General features: G+C 35.6%; 1 protein-coding gene across 2 annotated transcripts in view; it reads right to left on the bottom strand.

Annotated features, from left to right (window-relative positions):
* Window positions 1-14,283, bottom strand: part of hmcn1 (hemicentin 1) — a 75,390-nt gene extending 61,107 nt beyond the window's left edge. The window contains exons 1-2 of one of the 2 annotated variants that reach the window (XM_052585878.1): window positions 13,688-14,283; window positions 1,001-1,071 (exon numbers count right to left, since the gene is read on the bottom strand). In XM_052585878.1, the coding sequence (XP_052441838.1) occupies window positions 1,001-1,071; window positions 13,688-13,937 (321 nt within the window). In that variant the 5' untranslated portion in view covers window positions 13,938-14,283. The remainder of the gene's footprint in view (window positions 1-1,000; window positions 1,072-13,687) is intronic. The other variant, XM_052585879.1, reaches the window with a different exon arrangement.
* Between the last annotated feature and the right edge of the window lie 1,779 nt (window positions 14,284-16,062).

Here is a 16,062-nt window from a genome sequence, read left to right as displayed (position 1 = left end):
GATTTTTATTTCGGTAGCCCATTCCTAAAATAAAATACATATATATATATATATATATATATATATATATATATATATATATATATATATATATATATATATATATATATATATATATACACACATATATATATATATATATATATATATATATATATATATATATATATATATATATATATATATATATATATATTTTTTTTTTTTTTTTTTTTTTTTTTTTTTTTTCATCAATGCTGCTTTTTTATTTTAGGAATGGGCTACCAAAATAAAAATCTGACATTTGCGAGTCTTGGACATCAAGTATAAAAATTTGTGTTTATTGTAAATCTGGCAAATTACAGATTTATATCATTGGTGGTGATTTGTCATGTTAACAGTTTCACTTGGACACCTCATATACATTCGTACATGTATATATTCGTACATATATATATTCAGCATGATATTACACAGAATACATAATTGGACAAATTAATTACATCAACAATTTTACATCTTACATTTCTTACAATTAAAAACTAGGTATGTCAATAAAATCACTACTAATCTCAAGACTTCCAGCCAGCATTTAGAAAATATTATAAAACAGTAAGTGAAATAGAATTTGTTAAATATGTTGAAAATGATTGCATTCAAGATATTTAATGTTAATATAAATTAATTAATATTAATTGATATCAATGTTAACTTTAACAGTGCTAAAAATACATTGCTAAATTGTAAAATCTAACTCATCTGGATACCCAAGGTGCAATGCTTTCAAATCACAAAGGTGCTCATTCAAATCACAATACCTGCCAGATATACTGCAATACAAGCCAAAGACAATAACCCATGGGTGCAAAGACTCGTTTTCATAGGAAACTTGAGAATATTTTAGCAGAGTGACTGTTTTCTGGCTGTTAAGACACTATGCACATTTTTGGACTGAATATGGATTTAAATAGACCTGTGATGAAATATGTCAACAAACACAATGTGAAGCACATGAGCTCACCTGGACATAAAGCTCCCGCAGCTCATCCTGGAACTTCTTGGGGTCTGTTGTTATTGTAATGGGTCCAATTTCTGCAGAAAACAACAAATGCCATTAGAGGCAAAAATATGCTGTTGGAATACGGTCAAATGACCTCGCAGATCGAAAGATTAGAACGGGTTTTGTTTTGTCCACTCAGATGCCAAATATTTATGCTGTCAGCCAGTGGCAGATGTCCAGGATCAAGGGTCACAGTTGAACTAGGGTGACGAGAGCCTCCTGTTTAGTGCCAGGATGTTTTCTTAGCCCTAGAAAGCAAAAAGTCTGATTTTTTTCTTTCTTTTTTTTTTCTTCTATTACACCGAGTTGTGTATATTATAATGTAATTTCGAGCAACAGGGCCAAAATAAAATACAGACATAACATACATAAGTAAATCAGATATAGTTTTATATGCAGTCAATATTACAAATTGAATTTGAATTTGTTTAATTGTGCAGCCCAAGTATTGCATTAATTAGCATAGCGTGCTGTGGTAAATAAACCTGCTGGGTCTAACCGGCAGTGGCTCTGTCTGAAGGAAACAGCCTGTTCTCATTATGTTCCCATCAGCTGTTCTCCTTCATAATAGGAAAGACCTTATAACTCAGGTATGCTCTTCTGTTAGCGGCGGGAGGGTCTGGCGTGAGGTCACTGTTCTGCGGTTGCCTGTGTCAGTGTGCATGGGCCAATGACATCATGTGCCTTTTCTGAAGCCATGTTGTCTCTACTTTCCAGCTTTCTTTCTTTGTTCAAGGTTGAATGAGCTGTAAAACTGTTAAGCATGTTCTTTCTTTCAAAGGAAGCATTCAACTATAACTATAGTAGTGCCCAGTCACTTTGTACCAAACATAACAACTCACACTAAAAGTGAAGCTTTTCCCAAACCACTAAGCAAATACCAATCTTTGAAACCATTCAAAAGCATTTTACGTTGAAGAAGTCAGGAAGTACAGTATCATCCAAAACCCACAAATTTCTTGACACCAAAAATTATAGGGGCTGCACAAGAGAGACTCTAAGATCTTTTTGATGCATTCCCCATATCTAAAGTGTCTCTGAAGTGTATTTTGTTTTTGCATATATTACCATCTTCAGAAAATAAAAATGATTTTCCATGGTTTGCTTTCAGTTTATGTGAACAAAGAAAAACTTTATGGTCTAACGTAACTTCTTGAAAACACTGTAGAAACAAATTCTTGCAAAACTGTAAAATCTTTCTTGAGAGATTCAGATTCAGAGCGCTGATATTTTGGCGCTATAGAAAACACTTGAAGTGCTAAAGAAAAAAAAAACATTTACTGTAGGTGATTAAAGCTGTGTTTAACAGGATAGTAATTTTGACTGCTCTGCATGCTGAACTCCTGGCTTCAAGTGAATGCTTTCATGAATGGAAAAGTTTACAAAGTCCTGGGACATTTCTCTCGATTAAGGGGTTTTATCTTAGAAGCCTGGACGCTGATTGTCTTTACCTCTCTTTTGACCTAAAAGTGGCATCACAGTTAAGGGAAGCTTGGGCAAAGAGCACATGGAAATATTGAAAACGGAGGAAATGGTGAAGTGCTGAGAGGACTCTTAAATGCCAGTTGCATTAGAACAACTTTGAAAAGGAGAAAAAAATAATGATAATCAAATTGGAAGACATTTAAGAGAACAGATGATGAACTTTTGATTACGGTGAATAAAAGCGTAAAAACCTTATAGAAGAAAATGAACGATAATAAAAAAGGAAGTGATTTATTTGATCTGATTTTAGGTCAGCTTAGATCACTGAAGGAAACAGTCACAGTGTTTTCAGTACTGAATAACGACGACAGATCTTTTAAAATACTAAGTATTTGAAACCATTCAAGGGGTTATACAATGAAGATTCACATTTTCCATGATCATTTGAGGAAAAATGTTACTCTATGAAAAAACAGAAAGCTCCATACGTTTAAATTTTAGAATGTCCTTCTCAAATAAAAAATAAGCATTTATTGAAAGTAACAAAACAGCTCTGCAACTTTCTGACCTACATTTGAACATCTGAAAAGCAAGACTGAAGAGAAATATCTCAAGAAGAGAGGCTATTAAACTAACATTTATAAAATTGCTATCTCTACGCCCCCAGCCTTCCATTATTATTATTATTAAAAGCTCGTTTTCAAAAATAAGTTGTTCTCTTCACTAAAGGCCAAATCACTTCGGCTTGTCAGTCTTAATGAAGAATTAAGGAACAATCTTAAAAAGAGATGGATGGAGCCTGGGAAACCACTGTAGAAGTTAAGTTACTAACCTTCCACCACATCTCTCCTGCCAAAGACCAAAGAGTTTATATAGATGTGGAAGCAATCATATTAACAGCTCTGAACATTTGTTTTCATCCCTTTTATTCCAGCAATCAGGAGGTTCTGGATTAAACTCACTATGTACTCTGCAAATGAATGATTAAGAGCATCAGATACTGTTTATGCTCCAGGGTTAAACATGTTGTATTTATTACAGGGCACTGACCACATGCCAGTGTAGATAGTAGAAATGACTCTTTCATTGCTGTCACACTTTTATGAGATCACCCTCAACCTTTTTTCAGTATGTTGTTCATACAAAATTTTTTAAGTAGAAATTTCCAACAACTGCTACAATGGATTCTTCCTCCTTTATGTGTCTTTCCGTTGGTAGATCCAAGATGGATATTTGATGGCCATGTTTATGAAATTGTAGGTACAGCAATCAAGTCCAAGAATAACCAAATAATATAATGCACACACTAAATTACTAACAGAATTAACATCATGAACTATTAAACATCTGGAGGAAATAACAGCAATAACATTTATTAAAACATCCGCTCACAGCAAATATGTTGCACAGACTCCTCTGGGAAGAGAAATATTTCACTGATGCAGGATAATCATTTCAATTACTTCAGCATTGTGCCAGGAAACTACCAAAACAGTAAGCCTTTGTAAGAAAGAAAGAAGAAGAAAAAAGATGACTGATGAAAAAGAACAGTTCAATGAGCCAGGGCTTCCTCAACTTCACCACAACCAATGTTCAGGACAGAATCACAACTCTCCACACTTGCTGTGCCATAAAGATGACAGAGAAACATGGGGTGACATGAAAAATAAAGTGGGATGTGTCCCAAACAATATGAGAAAAAACTTGCTATTATATTAAATGGTGCACTCCATATCATTTATCAAGCAACACTGCAACTTGTCACATTAATGTAGAATATAACTGATGTGTGGTTATTGGTACGCATAAAGTTTATAATTTATTTACCTTTAAATGTGGTTTACCAATCAGAATTTACCAATCAGTGGTTTAAGTAACCGCAGTTAGTGTTGAAGCAGCCATGTCAGGGAGATGCTGTGTGTATCGAAAAAGCCTTCTGAAAGTAGATGCATTTAGGAATCTTTAAGATTACTTACAACAGAACAGCAATGCATTTTATGGACGACCGTTTCATGAACCTAGGAGACGAGGACATTCTGACTTTGCTATGAAAATCTGGCACTTCTGAATCAGTTACTGTAAGTATGTTTTGTTATTAGTTTAAGTATTTGCTACTGAATGTTCAAATGCATGTGTGTGTGTGTGTGTGTGTGTGCGTGTGAGAGTGAGTGAGTGAGTGAGTGAGTGAGTGAGAGTGAGAGAGAGAGAGAGAGAGAGAGAGAGTCAGAGAGACACAGTGGAGTCTTAACCATCCATGGCTTGTGTACTGCAAACACATATGAGCTTCATCACTGTGTCTGTCACGCCACTTTGTTCCACTTTTGGGCTTGAACTGATGGTAAAACTAAGGACATTATTAACTGTCTTTACATTTATTCTGAAACATGAAGCTCGTGATTATGGAAAGGGGCATTACATTTCCGAAAAGTGCTTGCATTGCCATGTTTGGCCAATCTCAATGCACTGGGTCAGTTGACCAATCAGAGCAGACTGTGCTCTAGAAACCAATGCATTTGAGAGAGGCGGGGCATAGAGGACCTACAATAGCATACAGTATTTGAAAAATAACGTGTTTTTTGAACATTAAAGCATGTCTACATATACTGTTACACCAAATACACCAAATAATGATCTTTAAAGAAGCATCATATGACCCCTTTAATATATCTATCTATCTATCTATGGTTATGTTTGCCCACAAAACCAACAATGTGCTAAAGTCTGTCGGAAAATTAAGAAAGAACATTGCAAGGTTTTTTTTAATGCATTTGTTTGTAATGCATTTGTGTACTGTGGACTGTTAATATAAATGCGATCATGAATGTTTATTAGGTTTGAATGTGTATGTAATGCTTGAGTATATATAAAACTGTTCAGACAAAAAAAAAGACATTAGCTGATATTGAAGCTTTCATACAAAAGAATCCTTACAAAAATGACAAGTTTGCCAATGTCATCATGGTGTCGTGGCCTAATGGTTAGAGGGTTGGACTCCCAATCGAAGGGTTGTGGGTTCTAGTCTCGGGCCGGACGGAATTGTGGGTGGAGGGAGTGCATGAACAGCTCTCTCTCCACCTTCAATACCACGACTTAGGTGCCCTTGAGCAAGGCATTGAACCCCCAACTGCTCCCTGGGTGCCGCAGCATAAATGGCTGCCCACTGCTCCGGGTGTGTGCTCACAGTGTGTGTGTGTGTGTGTTCAATGCTCTGTGTGTGTGCATTTCGGATGGGTTTCATGCAGAGCACAAATTCTGAGTATGGGTCACCATACTTGGCTGAATGTCACTTTCACTTCACTTCAGAAGGTTAAACTTGACTAAGGGGACTAAAACCAATCTGTTTCTAATTTAGGCCAGTAGCTTGATTGGTCTGGCCTTGGGTATGTTTCACTAGCTAAGTGAGACTCAGGGTTTCCAGTATGAGCTCTCTAGAGGAGTGTCCAAGTTTGACTGACACCATCGAATGGCTGCTGATGGCAGCGCCCTCATAAAACACAGTCAAAACAAGTCAAAGTGTTTCCCTCAGTATGTGATTACAGCTGCCACCAGCACAACAAAAAAAATTTAAAATAATCAGAACAAGGGCATATAAAACTTGGAATGGCTGAATATCAAATAACTCTTATGGAAGTTATTATTCCCCCCAGAGAGACTTGTAATCAGTCATCATCCAACTATAATGGTAGTATTTCTTGAGCACTAAATCAGCTTAATAGAATGATTTCTGAAGGATCATGTGAAACCGAGTACTGGAGTAATGGCTGCTGAAAATTCAACTTTGCCATCACAGGAATAAATTACATTTAAAAAAAAAACCTTTGTGAGAATAAAAGACTTCTTACAAAGACATTTTACTAACGTCACATATTTAAAAGCGATAAGTGAGAAGAAGAAAGTTTTTTCATTTTTCAGACAGTTTTGTTATCAAATGCAAAAATGGTATAAAAATAAAGACAAATACATAAAATGAAGTTTCTTACTTGGTTCGTTCTTAATTATACCTCACAAACTATAAATCAACTCTTCTCAGCTACTCAATATGAATGCTATACAGCTACAGTATGTAACAGATGGCTTCCATTACTCTCAACATACAATCATTTAAAAACCAGAAACTTCGGCTGTGATGTAAGACTGTTGGCCCTAATATATAGAGCACTGGTTGATCATTTGTTTTTAAGCCTTGCCAAGTCACTGGTTGCAAGTCCACAACTTTCTAATGCCATAACTGTATTTAGCTAAATTGTATGATTTAAAAGCTGCTGGTTAACAAATATGGCCAAAGTAACAATATCTATCTGTATAATACAGCTACACAAGGTTTTGTAAAAATATGAGATCTCTGAACAACTCAAATGTACCATCGGTTTTACAGCAAATCTTTTATCCGGTTTTGGTACAGTATGAGCTTTGAGGATTTGTTTATGGTAACTCAAACAAAGCCATTTAATGAAAACCAACTGTATATTGATGCAAAGCATTAGTCATTAGTCATTTGAGTCCAACAGGGCCAACAAAAAAACAATCCAGTCCTGAACCACTTTATAAAATGTAAAGTACACAAACTCTTTCAGTACACAACAAATGTTGCTCTGATGTAGAGTACAGTTGTTTAATTGTGCCAGATATCCTATAGACAAAGACCCAGCACCATTGGCCAAATCATCGACCACACATGCTCCACTCACTCAACCACAAACCCAGAGAGGACTAAGTCTAACCATCCATTTCCTCACACTTCTCTCATGCTCACACCACAAAACTTTCAGCAGGCTGGCCTCAAAAGAAAAGCCTGAACTGAAGGTCAGAAGGTCTCCATCGCTTGCTCTGTAAAGCCAAAATTCAGACCAGAGATCATAACACAGACACAGCAGATGCTGGTATGCCAGCTGGGAGCTGACTGGCGTTTTTTCAGGCGCTCAGGAAATGTTTCAGCAGTGAGACGGTGACTCCCCTGGGAGACAAAAAAAAAAAAATGGGGAGACAGAAAGGGATGAAGAAAGACAGGAATAGACAGACCCAGATAGGAATGCAAATCAGGGGTCGAGAGCAGGGGAGAGATGAAAAAAGCTTTGAAAGCTAATCAAATCGGTGAAAAAGGATTTAAAAGAAATCTTTTACTACTGCAAATATTTCAAAAGGTTTTTCTTTTAAAAGGAGACACTTGAATTAATGTGTAAATAAATATTTAATATATATATTTTAAACATTTCATGACAAAAACTTCTTGAAAGCACTTCAGCTGTTGTCTGCTGTAAACTACCCATGTTGTTTTACTTGGAGCATAAAGTCGGATCTCATACATATGAGTCTCATTTTCCGTCAGGAGGAGGAGGTCAGGTAAATAAGCGTTTCACATACGTACATATTCACAAACTGAACATGTCAGGGTTTTCCCTCACACAGCCTCTATAAAAGTTACCAAACAATTTACATGCTCTTTTTTAGCTAGTTTAAACAGAAATTTAACCAGGGTTGGATTTAGGACTGTCTGTAATTGTGTATATTATTTTTTCGCTTCTCATTTATTATGAACTTTGTAAAACTGTAACTAAAGCTAAATGTCATGTTCCATTACATTATAGATTTGGACCATTTTCCCAACTTTCTCGGTTAAAAAAAAAAAAGAGAAATTTGTTGTTGCAGGTACTGCTGGCTTCACATCTAATTAAAAACAGAATATATAACCTGAATCTGGGCTCCTTATAGTTATAGCATCATCAGGAATAACACTAACTTTAATTAAATTCTCACTTGATTATATTCATAATTGCATAATTATATAATATATTATATATAGGACTTATTTATTTCATTGGGTTATGTGATGCATACATCCAAGCAATAGACACTTGATCAACTGATTTACTGTAGGTTTTTAATGTCCAATATATTGATATCTTAGAAAGCAGGGTAGGCAAAGCTAATATGATATTACATTGTTTCATTACATTATTATTAGAATTCTGCAATTAAATTAAAATATATTTTACATAATATTTACTACAATAACCAAATAAATATAAGAAATAAAATAAAGAAATTAATAAAATGGAAGCAAATACTGTAACCAACCATACACTTAATTAGTCTGGTAAGTCTGCGCAAACTGGAAATCATTTTTTTCACAAATAAAGACCAGGCAAAGCTAATTTCACATACATACACTACACAAGGACAATGGCTAAGTGGTATACTGGATATAGCACAGCATAATCTAAGTTGAAAAATGTTTCAGCCATAGCAATATAGCCTTGCCAACGTATAGGTCAACCACAATAAGTAATAATTTCAAAGATGCTAACCCCATCCAGATCAGAATATGAAATCTCCAATGTCCTCAAGTATGGTAACAGTAACTCAAATTTCATTCAAAACATTCATCCTATCAGAACAGCACTTAAAAGAGCTCTGAAGACAAAAAAAGCATGTCACGTCACGTTTCACTACAAACAAAAATGTACCCATTTCACATGCTTGATAGAAAAAAAAAATTGCTTTGTTTTGAAAAGATAAGTCACATCATCCAAAATCATGTCACTAAACAAGATTGGCACAAACAGACTTCATTCATCCAGACCAAATGTGTTTCCCCAGTCAGAGCCAAAAACTGAAGAAAGTTCTGAATGAGAAACATAATTGTTCACAAATGATCAAAACAGCCTGTCCTATCATCTAAATAATGTAGCAGAGTCAAATTTTGATATTCATAAACAGTGCCGAGTATAGTGCATTTTGAGAAATGCTTTCACATCTGACTACATTTGACAGAGAAATGCACTAAGCCCTGCATGTGCAAATTAGTTTGTATATAATTTTTTTATTCAGTATGATGCCCTTAAAACAGCTTTTCTCTAAAGAAGACAACAATTAACTTGTTGGTCTCAGGTAAAACAAATTAACTTGTTTCATACTGATGTAATGTTGATATTGTCTTGATACTGTACTTCTCTCCAGATCTCAGGGATTAAACTTTATGTACAGTAGATCTTCCAATTTGGACCTTCAAGACTATTTAAATTGCCTAAAACCCTGCTTCAGTCGTGACATGTTTACACATAATCCAAAACAATTAATCAGTGTCCTGTGAAACTTTCAGGACAGGTAACGGTCTCATGAAGTACAGTCCAGTAAACCCCTTGACCCTGTTATGCATAATTATGCTTTACCAATCAAATGTACTTTTTTGAAATTCACAAAACAATTAGTAAAGCTCTAATTCCGCAGTGCAACAGGGCTCATTTCACACCTGGAAAATATGATGGCGTAAATAAAATGGCTATTTTGCTATAATTGAGCCAAAATTTATGTCAGAGCATATAAGAGACCCATGTTCAGTCATAAATTCAGTTTGTATATTGTGTGCTTTTATATAGTGTGTTTGTTTTATCTAGTCATATTAAAATAATACAAAAGAATGTGTGACATCAAAGTAATGAAAAAGCATAAGCAATTTTTTGGCCTGGAGCAAGCAAAACTTTGCTCTACGTTATAAACAGAGGCTTTAATTTTCCACTGACTTGTAGGAGCTAATGCAATTATGCTCTAATAGTATCCATGTTTGTCTTTCAAACATCTGAAAATCATACACAGGCCAAAAGTCATCTATTGTCCTTTCATCTTCCATTCTGAACTCATCTCAAGTTCAACTTCCCAGCAGACTTCGGCCTTTGCCCTGCACCAGTCACAAAAGGTCAACGAATCTCTCCATGTCCAATCAAAACAATTCCTATTTAGGCAAAATAAAAAAACAGTAAAAACTATATTATAGTGAAATATTGATACAACTTTGATTAATTGAATTTAATTAACATAAATGTAATTTATTACTGTGATGGCAAAACTTATTTTTCAGCAGCCAATCTTTGGTGTGGAATGATCATTCAGAAATCATTCTAATATTCCCCAGCTCAAGAAACATTTCTTATTATTATTTTCATTTTTTTGTAACATGTTAAATGTCTTTAGTTTTGATCAATGCATCCTTACCAAATAAAAGGTTTAATTTCCCCCCCGCCCCCACACAGAAAAACACACACTTTTGATATATGTCATGAATACCCATATAAATATAAGGTAAGGGCTTACAGTAACTACTGGGTACAGTAGCACTTTTTAGAAAATGTCTCTTTGTGTAACACCTTAGGCACTGGAACCAGTCCATGCACTGTTCTCAAATTAAAGAGTGTTATATTATTCTCTCCTCATCATTAAAGAGATGAAACAGAAGAATTACACCATACTCCGAAACCCTATTTAACCCACCCCACCCACCATCACAAAATTCCTGCCTAATGGCATCATTACGGGCCATGTTCACGCCAGTCTCCTTGTAATCTAGGGGTATTCCGAGATGAATGTAGCTTGAGAGGACAAGCAGCAAAAGGGTCAAAGAGCTGTTTAGTTAAACAATAAGCTTTGAAAATGTTAAAAGCATTGAAAGCATCAATGTTTCTCCTTTCCCGTTTTGAGAACTTTGGTAAAAGGTCTAACTATATGGAGCAGATGCGACCAGTCAGAGTGAAGAAGGATAAAATGCTCCTTAGAAATGTTAAGGTGATTATAGTGCCAAAGACATCAACAAGTTGTAGCCATGTCAATGTTCATTTACAAAGCAGGCTGTCAAACTATTTGGTAGGTTCAGCCATTTGAAACTGTGACAGGATGTAGAAAGAGCAAGATAAATCTCATACAAAATTAAGGGAACTTTTTTTTCATTGACTACAGAAAGACAAAGGGAACTATTTGCTTTGGAAAGCTGACTGATATTCATATCCATCCAGCTGCTATCATCAGGATCTTCAGGAACCTGGAAAATTCAGTCGGAGTAGTAATGGTCCCTTAAGAATACCATTTCTGCGTATTCTCTGTCTGAAGTTTATATCATTTGTCACAGCTTTTCCTGACAGTTTTAGGATGACAAGAAGGAACTGAAGAAGTAGTCCTGTTCGTCTCTACGATTCTCCAGCTCCCTAAAGCCTGTCCAGAAGCCAATATTTGGACAGATTCAAAGCGTGCACAAAATAATAAGACATAGTACTAATAAAGAACAAAAACCCTGAAAAGAGTGTGAGATATATAGTTGAAAATGTGTGAGAAATATCGTTTCCAAACTCAGCCTGCTCTAAGTAGACTGTTTCTATGCCCAAAATCACACACATTTAAACACATCCAAGTTCAGGAACTGGATTACAGGGGGTCGTATTTACAGACCTGTGTGTGTGTATTTGAGTATGCATGCATGTGTGTGTGGGAAGTACATCACTGGAGTCTTGGGAAAGCAGTAGCGCAGGGAGCCTGTGGCCACACACTTCTCAATGGGCCAACTGCTCTTTAAAAGATCTCTGGACATCTGAAACTCATTGAAGCCTCTACTGACTATTAACCCTTATTCAGTGCCCAAAGGGACTTTCTATTTCCTCTTCCAGGTCACATTTGAAAAGTTACCAGAGGATTAAACTTTTAGTTTCTATGCATGCATTTATCTACCAGTACAGTTTAAATCAAACTAGCTCTCTAAAAATGATCTAAATAAAAAAAAATTGATATGGATTAAAATCTGTACATAGTTTAATATAGTCCTTCCTTTCCTGAGAGCAAGGTTTTTCTTTGATTTATGCAAAAAAAAAACACACATGAGCAATATCCAAAAAGCCAGCCACAGATTGACAATTTCTTGACAAACAAGCTGCTTGTGTTATGTGTTGTCTAAATAATGCATATTCCACTCCTTTGGCTGCATCTTGCATCTGCAAGGCTTCATAAAATGATCTACAATAATGCAAACAAATAGGCGACAGGCCGAATTCAGTACATCTGGAAAAATGATTTACCAATTTTTGTGAAGGAAAAGGCAATCTTGCTCTCCCTCTCCCTCTCTAAGAGTCTTCTTTTGTGTTGCAAATCTTTCGGTTTAGTTACAGTGGACAGCGCATTCTGAAGCAATAACCAGATACAGCGTGCATCTTGAAAGAAATTCCTGAGCACCCCAAGGAGTGGATGGAAAATGTATTTGGCATGCTGCATTTGGACACATTAGGTCAGATTCAGGTTGGGAATGAAGAAGGGGGAGGCTTAACATCTCTTGAGACTATACTTTCTTTTGAGACTCTCTCTCACTCTCCGAAGGCGTTTGAAGAGTTTAGATGCATAGTTTTTCCATCCTTACTACCACAAGAAGTTGCTTACCCTGCAATTTTATAATTTTTATGCCATCATGTTGTTTCAGCTTTTGTAGATTAGAGAAGTAAACTTGCTCTTGTACTTAAACTAATTACAAAGTGAAAACTCCTGTGTTCAAAGTCTGAGATTTGCTAAAAAAAAGTGAGTCCGTCATTCATTATTCAGGTCCTCATATCATTATTTAGTATATCAGGTATACTTTAGACAAATCTAAGTGTATTAAATGTACATGGAACATACTGACTCTTAACCCATGTCTATTAAAAACCGTTGGAGTACTCTAACTGTTGTGTACAGTCGGTAAAGTACCTTCCATGGAAAAATTGTGCACTAGCAGGCATTCAAATGCTTCCAAGCTTGTTCCGCCTGGATAGACGGAATGATAATGACAGTGAATTCAGTGCACAGAACATCTGGGCACTACAAGCAATGCTTTGATACCTCCTGTAGGTGTGAGACACTTCAGCATGCAGCAGCTCTCAGCAAACTAACAGATTTGTCATGTTTCTGGCAACAAGACCCTCTTTAAGATGAGCTACATATGTAAACATCCTTAAAACAAGATACATTTTCTTAACAAGAAAAGTTGTGTAACTGAGAATATATAGTTCATTTTTATAATATATATATATATATATATATATATATATATATATATATATATATATATATATATATATATATATATATATATGTTTTAAGAATAAACCAAATTGCATTAGATTTACGCTTCAAAGAAGAAGAAGAAAAAGCATTTATTCTGACATATGTATTCAGATTTTAAAGTAAAATGGTCTAGTTTGGTGTTAAGACTGGAAAACACACTGTAGTTATAGGTCCTGTAAGGGAAGAAAGGAACAGGTAATACTTATCAAACAAAACTTAATGTCCCCCTAGAATGCTAGGAAGGATAACTTTGAGCAAAATAAAAATAAAAATAAAAGAAAGAAATTAAATTAAGACTTAATTAAATAGACTTGAGTAGGATGAAGACATATTTCATTAAGAAGAATAAAAGCTCATTTGCTTTGTTTCATGTACCTGGGTCATGAAAAGGCACCAATGCGAAGTTGTACAGTGTTCTCTGAGGTCTGCTGAGGGATGTTTCCAATATCTTCGATGCTCCTTCAATTACTTGCACTAAATCGTCGTACATGGAGCCGGTGACATCAAACACAAACGCCAAGGTGGACGCTCCCTCGGGGATTTCTTCATTTGTGTCCTGGGCTGCTGACAAAACGTGAAGAACTACTATCAGACCAAGAAAAAACAGCGAAGGTCTCAAGTCCATCTTGAGATTTCAAACTGCTCCTCGGCAACAACAACAAAAAAAAACCTCGACAGAAGATTCAGCGACGAACTGAGGGATAATGACAAGACATTGGTTCGAAATGTCAACACGGGCACTACTGGGGGGAAATAAAGTCTTTAGGGAGACAAAAATGTGAAGAAAAAAATCAGAGTCAGATTTCTCCTGCCCGTCGCTTGCGCGAGGATGCTTGGAGTTTGTTTTAGTGCACGCGCGTCCTGCTCCTCACAAGTTTCTCAACACACTGTCGCCGTTACAAATGCTGATCCACTGTAAAGTTCTTTTCAACAGAGCGACACAGCAAGCACCTCAGGCAAACTATGACTCGCCGTATTAAGACGCTGCGCTCTGATTGGTCTGCAGCTCTTTTGGGGTCGCGAGGGGGTCCTAAGCATACGGACAGGCCATGTATATTAATGGCCTTACATTTCATGGGGTCTACATATAAGAAACAAATCTCACACCATGTTTTTTTTAAATACAAAAAATCTGTCTTAAAACAAAGAATACACAGGAAACAATAATAATTTTTATGCTGTAGCCTACAAACTGTAAATTATATCCTCTAAACCTCACCTAAAACCTAAAAAAAATATCCCCCCCCCCCCAAAGTTTCCACCAGGTTTTACTATACTTTAGGGACATTTGGTTCCCACAACATAGGATTTACCTGACTCTCTCTCTCTCTCTCTCTCTCTCTCTCTCTCTCTCACACACACACACACACACACACACACATACTCGTTTGAGTTTTTGTTCTTTTACCACCACCTAACGGTAGGCTACAGAAGCTGAGATAATTGTCTTTTCTACAACATTATATGCCAACAAAAATAAAGGTGTCCGGTGAAAAAGTCATTGTGAAATGTCACCCTTTAAATAATTACATGATGCATTTTTGTTGGCTGTACGTTTTTTATGTAAAATGTCAGCTAGGTTTGCTTTGAAGACTTTGTAAGAAAAGGATCAGGGTCAGCTGATTTTTTTTGAGTAGACATGATGGAGTAGTATAAAAACATAATAATTTTTTTTGGAAGACTGTGGAAAAGAGGAGCCAAATAGTCAGCCATTCATGGTAGAAAAATTAATGAACATGGCCGCCTGTCAGACCACTACACAGAAATGCCATTTGGGCTGATGAGATGTTAATATTAAGTCATTTGGAAAAAGATGCAAGGGATTAGCTTGCCATAAATTCAGTCCCATGTTGACGTAAATGAGAAGAAATTGTGTTTTACAGCACTAGATATCACCAGAGCAATTATTTAAACATTTCAAAGTGTGTTTTCCAGTATGATCATAATTATAAAATCCTTACCCTAAATTGCAATGCTGTTTACATGTTTCTTACCTTCAAAATGGAAATACTTTGTGTAAGGGCCTTCTTCTCCATTCTTTCTCCCAAAATATGCATTTTTTGTTTAAAGCATTATTTAATCTACTTATTTAACAAAGTATTAAATATGTATGCTGTTCCTTCCAACTCTGATCTCTTTAAAACCAAGGTCAGGATATTCTCTTAATTCAGTCAATGTGCTTCCTTGAACCACCTGTCACCTGATGCTAAAAGGAAAGAGTAAAAAGATTATTTTGAAACCCAATTAGCACGCAATTTCCTTTGGACGTTGGTCCATTAGTTCAAGTCAAGACTAATCGAAACTTCAATCTCCATGTTAATGGTGGCTCAAAGTAGAGCTGTTAAGGGCTTGAGTGATCACAAGCGTGATTTATTGTCCCACACACCCTCCCAAACAACACAACTCCCCACTTAAAAAAAAAAAAAAAAGAAAAGAAAAAACATTGTCCACTAGAGTGCGCCATGTAACATACAAAAGTAGGATCACAAACTCCTATGAACGTTTGTTAAAAACGATGCAGTCGCATAGATGATATGAAAAGAAGAAAAAAAATGCACAAATTATGTTTTTAATAATAACATTTCCATTCATTAATGTTTATTATATATTTATTTACAAATGAACTGAGCATGCACTATTGTGAAAACGTATACCACCACTGACTAATGAATGAAACAAAATTAATACAGCTCAATACAAGAATCTACTTAATTAAACACTGAATTCCATTTTTAATTTTTAATATCAGT

Source organism: Carassius gibelio, chromosome B20 (assembly GCF_023724105.1).
Source record: "Carassius gibelio isolate Cgi1373 ecotype wild population from Czech Republic chromosome B20, carGib1.2-hapl.c, whole genome shotgun sequence".
NCBI classification, from domain to species: Eukaryota; Metazoa; Chordata; class Actinopteri; order Cypriniformes; family Cyprinidae; genus Carassius; species Carassius gibelio.
This window is presented reverse-complemented; position numbering and strand designations above follow the sequence as displayed.